Below are 9,924 nucleotides of genomic sequence, written 5' to 3'. Positions count from 1 at the left end.
AGTTTGGGTTCCTGAAAACTGGCAGGCAAACGGCCCCTGCCGCGGCTTCTCCAGAAGTCGCCCTCCCAAAATGGATTTCCCAGTCAGCCTTTCAGGCCTCAAGGTTGAAATGTCTAGGGCATGGGGAGCGCTCTTGCTGGAAATGGCTAGACGCTGTAGATTCCAAGCACTGATGGCTGTGAAATGTCCCCCACCCCACCCCCAGGGTAAGTTTCCGAGCCTGCGAGTTGCAAGCGGCGCGCGCCCCTTTCCCCCTCCCTTCCCACCCCCACCGGTGACTGGAGCCAAAGTTGGGGCGGTGGCGGGGGTGGGGGGGAGAGGTTGTTCCAGGAAGGACAGAAAATAACCTCCACAAATACGCTCCGCTCCCTCCCCCCAAACCAGGCCGGTGTGGAATAGAAAGGGCGACAGAAACGCAGACGCAGTGGACCTTGAATGTCTATCCCTCCCTCCCCCACCCCGTCCCCGAATAATCAGCAACTAGGAACCGGAGGTGTTTAAAGCTCGGCCTCCCTAGCGCGGCCGTACACGGGGCTGGTGAAGGGAGGGTTAAGATTGAGGGGGCGAGGGAGGGGGTGGGTTGGGCGGGAGCTGGGGGCAGGATCCCCGGCCCCTAGTCCTCTGCGTTGGTTCGGTAGGCCTCGATGAGGCCCTCGAGTGAATGCACGAAGCCCGACACGCTGCAGATGCCGCCAATGACGAAGATGGCCACATCGAAGAAGACCTGGTGCCACAGCAGCTTGCGCCAGAGCAGGCGCAGGTGGAAGAGACTGGGCAGCAGGAAGCAGAGGCCAGCTCCGGTGAGGCTGCCCGTGAGGCCCATGAGCAGCGCGAAATGCGGCACGTAGATGGCCATGAGCAGTGTGAAGACGACCAGGGCGCAGCGCAGCGTCAGCCCCCAGGACTTGAGGCGACCGTCACCTCCGTAGCAGGCCGGGAAGAAGGCTCGGCTGCCTTCCTGGAAGAGTGACTTCTCCAGCACTTCGACGGCCGCGAAGAAGGGCAGCGGGTAGGACAGGAGCGCCTTGGCTACCAGGAAGAGGTTGACAACGGCGCGGATGGAGCCGGGCAGGTTATCCGTGATGACCTCCTTGGTCTCATCGGCCCAGGTGAGGTAGGCGACGAGCGCGAAGAGACCCTTGAGCACGCAGGCGGCGATGTGCGTCCAGTTCATCATACAGTGGAATTCGCTGGGCTGTTGCATGTTGCCTTCGAGCGAGGGCAGGAAGATCTGCGACGTGTAGCTGAACACGATGATGCCGATGGAGATGGGAAACTTCTTGACGTCGATATAGAACTTAACCTTCTCCCAGGCCCAGTCACGCGCGCGAGAGAGACAGTAAGCGATAACCAGGATGTTGATGACGAAGTGGGCCAGCGTGCACAGCAGACTGAACTTGGACACGGCCTTGAGGTTCTTCAGGAAGGCACAGGGCAACAGCACCGCCGTGGCGATGATGGACCAGGACTTCTGCGACACGGGCAGCCCCGGGAAGCTGTTGTACATGAGGTTGCCGCTCACCACCACGTACAAGATGCATGTCATCACCAGCTCGATGATCTGCGCCACATTGACCACGCGGCCGCCCAGCGTGGGGAAGCGAGGAGCGCAGCACGCGTTAGCTATGGCCACATAGGAGTCTCTCACGCGCACCACCTCGCCATCTTCGTTCTCTTCATACAGGCAGGCGATGAGGATCTTGCCGGTGTAGCAGCACACCACTGCGGCGAAAATGATGAGAAACAAGCCCAGGTAGCCTCCGTGGAGGATGGCGTAGGGTAGGCCAAGCACGAACATGCCCTGTGGTGCAAAAGAGGCAACCAGACCAAAGAGCTCAGTGGCTGCAGCCTTAGGAGACCCTGGGGGGGTATAGTCCGAAACTATCGCTAGGGGGCGCTAGGGAGGAAACCAACAGAGTAAGAGAATAAGGGTGAGTCGGGAAAGGATCCCTAATGCAGAATCTAGTTATTAAGACAGAAGGAGGGCCAGTGTCTGGGAGTATGGAGGAGCCTGAGGGTAGAGGGGTATATAGAGATGATTCCTGCGGATGCATATAGATGGCTCCTGGGGATACAACCAGAAGAAGGGATGGACAACAAGGACTAGAAAAAGCATGGACCCAGAAGGGCGCTTTGGAAAGGTCTGGAGAACTGGACACCGGATTTAACGTGGCCTGAAACGAGATGCTCATTAACGAGGAAAACACGAGTCTCTAGGAGGAAAACCAGGAGAGTCGAGGTCGGGTTGCAAGGAGCAGGTTGAGAATGGAAGAAAGTCAGAAAGGAAGAAATACGCCAACGCTTTGGGTAGGCACAGGGCTTTGGGGACGGGAGAGGGGATAGGGATGCTGGCTTAGAAAAAAAAAAACAACAACAACAACAAAATAAAGCAAAACAAAAACAAAAAACCCAACCAAACAAAAACCCTGGGAAAAGGCTGGAGTTGGGACAGGGCAAACCCTAAGAAGGGTATTAAGTGAGATAAGCTGAGGGGATCGGGATCGGAGCAGGGACCCTTCTGAACCAAAAGGCCTGACGGCTGCGCTGCGGGAAGCCTAAGCTTAAAGGCCTCTAGAATCTGACGAGACTGAAGGGCCAAAGCTGCCCGCTATGGCTTATAATTTACACGGAGAAGAAAAGCTAACGAAATACAGGGTTCCAGGGGCCTGCCAATCTCCAGCCTACCGTTCGTCCTTTCTCGAGCTACAGAATAGAATCTTGAAAGACCCAGGGAGAAGTACACACGCCAGCAAAGGCCCTCTCTGCGGACTCAAGCCCTGTCCAGGATTCTGTCCAGACTATCTTGTCTGTCCCTGGAGCGAGAAGTGCCAGGGGTAGAGACTCCTAGATATCCCGCCGAGTCTATGGTCCACGGCAACGCAGCTGTCGCCTTCCACCCCTAAGAAACCTATGTTCTCCGTCTCAACGATTCAACACCCCATAGATGCTAGGGAGCCAAGACGCAGAGCTCAGGGGCGCCCAGAATCGAGGTCTCCTCCCTCCCCGAAGTTGGGACCCACCAATCCCTGCCAGCTCCTGGGGTCGTTTTGCGAACTCCAAATCCTTTAACGGAGGCCTCCTGTGCTTATGATGGGAACGGGACTGGGCTAGAGTTTGGGATTAGAGGTTACAGATGGAGGGTTTGGAGGCCTAGGGCAGTTCTCAGGCTCTGGAGCAGCTTGGCCCGCATTTGGAGGGGGCGCTCAGGCTTCTGCGGTGCAGCCGGGATTTCGGATGAGAGGAACTCGTCTGCGCAGCTTCATAGCGCGCAGCGCGGAGTCTCTCTCACCATAGATGCTCCTAGGTACCCGCCTGTACGTCTCCAACAAAGCTGCACGAGCCAAGTGGGTGCTGTCTACCTGAGTGTGTGCTTGAGTGTGCACGCGTTATGATCAAGCTTGTACATGGGGTACTCGCTGTGTAAAGATATTGCCGCTACTGCGGAGCGTCTTAGGGTGTAGACTAGTGCATTTGGGGTAACCCTGCGAACAGTAAATAGATTCACGTCTTATGCCTGTTTGTCGTGGGCAAGGAGGATGTGGATACGTGTCTGCCTCTGTACATGTGCATGACTTCTGCGCTTGTCGGGAGGAGGAGACTCCCAGCTCAGCTGTTTCCCCCGTCCTCTGGAAAATGCAGCTGTGACTCCATTCCGGAGCCCAACGCAGACAAACTCTTCCTTCAGGCCCTGATTTCCTTTCTCCCTCATCCTCCTCCCTCCCCTCAGCCATTCCCTGTCACCAGCTTTTACAGAGTTTCTGGATTTGTGCCCCCCTCCTCCTCGCCCAACCTCTCCTCCCTCGCCCCCCCCCCCGCCACCTCAGCCTGTCCTGCAGCGGGGGTTGGGAGGGGGGAGGCAGTAAAAGGAGAGTATGTGGGTCTGAGCAGGACACCAGCTGGGGGCGTAGATCTCTACACAGCTAGGAAGGTCGGAGAAGGGGAGAAATATTTTCGAGTCCTGAAGGGAGGGGGCACTGAGGCCCAGACCTCTGCGGGATTCCTGTGGGGGCAGAGCCTGGCAATCATTGCTCAGGTAGGGGTGCTGGCAGGCAGAGCTGGGAATCCCGCGCTCACCTGAATGGCGTTTGTCACGTTCCAGCCCGCCTCCCACGCCGTGATCTTGGGCTTGTCCTGACCCCCAAACTCGCCACCAGCTCCCATGGCCTGGTCCTTGGAGCCTGAGGGTGGCAGGGGAGCGCCGCCGCGCTGATAATGGATGTCTCCCTCGACGGGTGGTTCAGCGCCCTCATCCCCGCAGGGCTCGCCCTCCGATTTCAGGATGTCCATCTGCAGGCCCTGGCGATGCTCAAAGTCGAGGTCGTCGCAGTGCGCGAATCCCACCGCCTCCTCATCCGTGGCCGCCTGAAACCCCATCCTGGCAAACATGCCGCTCACCTTGGCCTGGGACTTGTTGGAGACTGACGTGGCCACATTGGTCAGCTTGCTGCGGAGCAGGGTGGCCATGGCGGCGGCCGGGCGAGAGGAAAGGACAGAAGGGTCTGGGGACGCGGCTGGCGCGCGTCAAGGCGGCGAGGGCCGCTATCTCTGCTGGCTCTTGGCGCGGCGCCCCAGGGCGCTCTGGCTCATGACCCTCGCGCCGGGCGTTCGAAGCTGCCACCGGGCGCGATAGGCTGGCTCTCGGTGGGACCGGCCCGAGAGGCAACGAGTACACTGCAGAGCTGGCGCGGGAGCCGGCTGGGATGCGGAGGGCGGCGGCGACGGCGGCGTCAGAACAGCTACGCGAAGCTGGCGAGGCGCCCCCACGCGGGCGCAGCCCAATGCGCTCGCACCCCTCGGAGTCAGGCGGTGCGTGGGCGGAGGGTAGAGCGGGGATGCTGTCCAAGCCAGGGGGAGTGAGGTCGAGGCGAGAACGAGGGAAAGGGGGTACGGAAGGTTTCAGAAGTGCAACAGGGGTTGGAGAAGGGCACCCTTGGTAGGACGGCGGGAAGGAGCACGCGAAAACCGGGGTGGGGGCCCCCAAGTGCTGCATTTTTGGAGGAGGTGCTAAAGCGGACGTCCTGGCCCGTCCCACCTCGCCGCCGCAAGGAGGGAGGAGTTCGATGTGGGTTGGTTCTCAAGGTCCCCCACCCTCCCGGACCAAGCCTCTAGAGCCCCCGAGCTGTGCAGGGGGGCCCCAGATCCTCTGGATAACCGTCTGGATAACCATCAGGACAGTGGCAAGTCTCTAGAAGAACCGACCGGCCGGGCGTCTGTGAGACTCTCTGCCATCTATCATTTGCTCTTAGATCTGGCTGCAAGTCCATCTTGATGACAGAAGTGACCGTCTTGGATCACTTTGAAAGAAGCTCGGCCCCAGGCTGGCCCACCTGAGATGTTTTTGCCGTCCAGGGTTGCGACGATGGAAGCGGGTGGCTCGCCACCAACTGCTCTCCAGATGCGCGCAGAGCGGAGACGAAGGGCAAGCTGTTGGCTTTTTTATCGTATGAGGGCTTGGAAAGAACAGGGAGGAACTCTTGAGTCCACCTCTTGGTAGCAAATGTTTAAGCTGAGAAGGACAGGATAGGGGAAATGCCCTGAGGACCAGGGCGCAGAAACAGCGGTGCATTCGGCCAGGCTCAGGCTCCTGGACTGTGAGAGCTTGGATGTTTCTGTTGAGTATCGTGCGGGTGTGCGCGCGCGAGCACGAAGACGAAAGAGCTCCAGAGACAAAGACATCGCATCAGATGCCGCTGTGGGTTGGCGCTGTGTGAACTCTGAGCGTGAGGTTTGGTAACCGTGCGTGCGTATTCCGTGTGTGGTTTTGTGCGCAGCGGAGTCTCATGGCGAAGATGGTGATCCTGAAAAGAGTTGTCTGAGTACGCGCTGGCGTGAGCCCCTTTGTAGTCTCCAGGAGGTACCGGCTGGCTGCGGCTGCTGCTTCGTTGCTTCGTGTGGGTCCCTGCCTGTGTTCCCAGCTTGGTTCTCCCTCTAATTTCTAAGTAGTAAACCACGGGATGGGACTTGCCTAAACAAAGAAGTGGCCAAAGAAAGCTGAAGGAAATGAAAATGATTCCCATTCCGGTTCTCCTCTTTGGAGACTCTTTACCTCTGAAAACCCCAGTCTCTACCTCCCCCCCCTCCATACTTCCAGATTAGCTCAGGTCAGCGCACAAATAGGGCGGCCTGGGTTCTTTGAACAGCGAGTAGAAGCTGCCGGGACAAGACGGGATACCCCCAGCCCCGCCCCCTTCAACTCACAGTCTCTGGAAGAGGTCTCTGTCCCAGGTAGGAGGACCTCCACACTTCGCACAGAGTGCTTCCCCTCCCTCCCCATTCGCCCCTCCCCTCACATGCCCACTGCAAAACCCTTCACCTCCTGACAGACCAAGACCAAAATCTTTCCTGCTAGCACGAATTCTGGTCACCTGCAGTCACTTGATAGAAGCAAAGACAGGACAGAGATTCTTTTTCATTAAGCATAGACGCCTCACTTTCCCAAAAGGCTTTGAACAGAAGAGACCTACCACCCCAGAGATTCCTCAGACAAGGGTTTCCACCACCTCTCCCCCTCCCCTGACATTCCTTCCTGAAGGAATTCCCTTGGCCCACCTAGCATATCTATGCAGAGACCTGGTGCCTTTGTAGTGACCTCTTGCACCCCTTAGCACACCTTAAGATGGTCAGGGATCCCTTCTTTGACAAGCAGGCCCAAAGTACCCACCTTCTCTTTCATTGTTTTCCTTACAGTGTTTTTTGTTATAGGACCCAGAATGGTGTGCAGGGTTCTCTCACCAGTGAGAAACGGGGCCATCTATTTATTCACTCATTCGGTGCATCCTTTACCCTCGTCCTGTGTATGCATGGCTATTCTGTTGAAATTACCAGGGCAAGTGTGGTCCCCACCTTCACTTCTTACCCCCAGTTCTTGCCTCTGAGACCCAGTTCTGAGAAGGCACTTGAATTATCCCGTCTTCCATCTTCAACTAGCTTGGCAGGGCCTCTTTTCATTCCTGATTTTACAGATAAGCAAACCCATGTTCCTGCAGTGCAAGAAAGTGACCCGCTCAAGGTCAGCCAGAATCCAAGAGAAAGCCAGGTTAGAGCCCGGGAAGTTAGATGATTCCCCCAGGGTACCTTCCCCTTTGTAAACTTCCCCGTCCCCCCCCCCACTTCCACCCCCCCCCCCACCCCAGGCTGTTGTCTTTGATCATTCACTGCCCAAGGAGATGAAATCCAAAATCAAATTTCAGTTCCTCTGGCTAAAATGAGCTATCAGCAGTTGAGGAAGGAACCCCTTCTCCTGCTGTTTGCAATAAATGGCTCTTCCCAGACCGGAAGTGGCTGTGACAAGCTCCCAAGCAGCCAAGCACTTACAGGATAATCCTGCATCATCATTATCCCAGCTCAGGGTGTTGGACTGTCTCCCTAACTCCTCTTATACTCATATTCTTGTCCCTAACATGCAGGAGCAGCCTCATATAATTATTCAAATAATTTTTTTAAACCTCATCATACAAAATGCTTAGTGTATGTTTTGTACCTAATTCGTGGCAGCCGTCACAGCTGGTGTTACTGTTACCATCCCCAATTGCTAACTGTTATCGTTGTTCAGGGGACAGGTGTACAAAAAGCATGTGGCTGGGTCTGAAAGTCTGAGCAAATGGGGGTAGGACACTTTGTCTCAGTCCTGCCTGTCTCCTTCCCTGTCCCTATTAGTTCTGAGTTGACCTGGAGATAAGGGATGGTGGTGAGAAAGAGGAAAAGACTAAGCTGGCTGATGATGGGTTGGCTGTGTTCTGGTGAAACCAAGTCTATGGCCCTCAGTAGAAACACGGCACACACACACACACATGCTCTCACACACGTGCATACTTGTCCATACATTCACACACACACATACAGTGACAAACCAAGTGACAGAGATATGGAGACATGAGGACCAGCCTATAGATTAAAGTATACTGGAGGATTCACACAGATGGACAGAATTACGGACAGATCAAGGACGGGCCAGCACACAGCAATGCAAGAGTCTTACCACAGCTGGGCCACCATCCATCCAAAGAAAGCAGACACCGGAGGAGGACTCCTTGTCACAGGTAGACAGCAGGGTCAGACTCATATCAACACAAGCATAGAAGCACACATGGGGAATCATATGCAGGCAGGCTCCCAGGCGTGAGGTCTCCAACATGATTCACGCTGAGAACAAAGGAGGAGGGGAAGACAAAAAGACAAAAAGAAACAAGAAGGCAAAGTGACTGCCACGCACGGCCACCAGCCAGCGGGACACAGAAGAGGCAAAGGTGCTACAGCTTTTCCTTTTGCCCTCCTGTAACTAAGAAATGGTGAGGGAGGGATTGTGGGGGAAGGGCTGGAGTGGTGGCTGTCCTGTCTGGAAGCCTGTAACTTCTTCACGGGCCACCATGGAGTCCCACTGCCTTGCAGGGAACCTGGGTTTCCTGGCAGATGGGGACTCCCAGGACTCCCCAGAAGCCTGGCGATTCAGGGACTATGCATGACGATTCTGGGGTCCAGGTAAAAATGCACCTCCTCTCCTGATGCGTGCGCACCGTCAGTCATTGAAGCCTTTCGGTATCCAGGAGTTAAAATGTCTGCCCGGCAGAAATGGAAGTCACTTTGGGGGAAGAGGCAGGGTTAAATAGAACTGGGCTTATCTCCCAGAGCAGACAGTGACGGGGGGGGGGGGGGGGGGGGGGGGGGGGCAGAAGGAGGGGGCGGGAGCCCTTGAATTAATGGCCTGGAAAGCCATCATCATGAACATCATTTCGGGGCTGAATGATCACAGACAGACCCCTGTCTCAGCCCCCACTGTGGCTCAGAGCCCTCCTTTGCCTCTTCTGTCCATGAGCCTTTTTCTGCTGAAGGGACAGGCTCTGACACACTGGTGTTGAAGGATTCTAAGGTTTTTCTAATGGCAGGAAGGAGCCACGTGATCTTGCCCAACAGCAGGCCCCGATTTCCTCATGCTATGTCCACAGGCACAAAGGAGGGGGCAGACAGCCAGGCAGAAGGCTCCAAGTGGGCAATACACACATGGAACAAAGATCTGATGCCCCTCCGCCTTCAGCAGGAGCAAACTAGAGGGTGTAAGGGCTGCCTTTGCTGGTTCAGGGTAAGACACAGTCAAGCACATTCGTGACTGTAAATCTAGAAGATTTCCTTGCTGAAGCAGTGGCGTACTCTTTCCTGGGTACATCCCAGCAGAAGCTGAGTGTCCTACCAGGGACAATGCCCAAGAAGTATTAGATCTCATGACCTCTGGGCTTCTACGTTCCTGCTTTTTGTGCTGAGAGCTCTGGAAAGCAACCAGGGAACAAGGGCCATGTGGGCATAGTCCTTGCTCTTGGTAACCCTTAAAGCCACAGGAAGCTGCCCAGAATTGAAGGCAGAGCCCTGGACCTGATTGGTGGGTTAGACCAACAATGCTCTCCTTTGTGAAAACACAACCTTCTTGTCATGTGTATGTGGGGGGAGAGGGAAGCAGGATGAAAACACGTCAGCTTTATTTCTCGCTGTCTCACACAAACAGCATAAATACTTACTTCAGGTTGATTTAAACCATCAAGGAAACATGCAACCTATTGGGTAAGTCTGGCCCTAAATTCTGAGTTCTGTATCTCTTCAAGGTAGATGTGGCTTCTATATTCACATTACCTTCTGTGTGGCCGAAACCTAGTCTCACACACACACACATACACACACACACACACACACACACACACACACACACACACACACTCACACACACACACACTCTCACACACACACACACACACACACACACACACACACCCGCGATATGATTTTTATTTAGACAAGCTTGGGGACCAACAATCAGATCCAGGGAGATCCTTCTGGAACCTGGGGCCACCAGATACAACACCCAAGTGAGACAACAACAGACTCTGATCCCAGGGAGCCATGTGACAAGGACCCTTGACTTCAGGAGTTCAAAAGCAC

The 9,924-nt window shown here is 55.5% G+C and overlaps 1 protein-coding gene across 1 annotated transcript; it reads right to left on the bottom strand.

Annotated features, from left to right (window-relative positions):
• Nucleotides 1-415: 415 nt before the first annotated feature.
• Slc32a1 (solute carrier family 32 member 1) lies at nt 416-4,928 on the bottom strand. Its single transcript, XM_051143697.1, has 2 exons — nt 4,075-4,928; nt 416-1,801 (listed from the first exon to the last, which is right to left on the bottom strand). The coding sequence occupies exons 1-2, from the start codon at nt 4,462-4,464 to the stop codon at nt 614-616; spliced, it is 1,578 nt and encodes a 525-aa protein (XP_050999654.1). The 5' UTR covers nt 4,465-4,928; the 3' UTR covers nt 416-613.
• Nucleotides 4,929-9,924: the final 4,996 nt, after the last annotated feature.

This window comes from Acomys russatus, chromosome 4, assembly GCF_903995435.1.
Source record: "Acomys russatus chromosome 4, mAcoRus1.1, whole genome shotgun sequence".
Taxonomy (NCBI): domain Eukaryota; kingdom Metazoa; phylum Chordata; class Mammalia; order Rodentia; family Muridae; genus Acomys; species Acomys russatus.
Note: the sequence above shows the minus strand (reverse complement) of the source record. Positions and strands in the feature narration are given on the sequence as shown.

What these genes read in the sequence shown, in the direction of transcription:
- Slc32a1 (XM_051143697.1), bottom strand. Translation starts at nt 4,464, where the DNA reads ATGGCCACCCTGCTCCGCAGCAAGCTGACCAATGTGGCCACGTCAGTC. An exon ending in ACGTGACAAACGCCATTCAG is followed by an intron (nt 1,802 to 4,074) that starts GTGAGCGCGGGA and finishes TTTGCACCACAG; the next exon opens with GGCATGTTCGTGCTTGGCCT.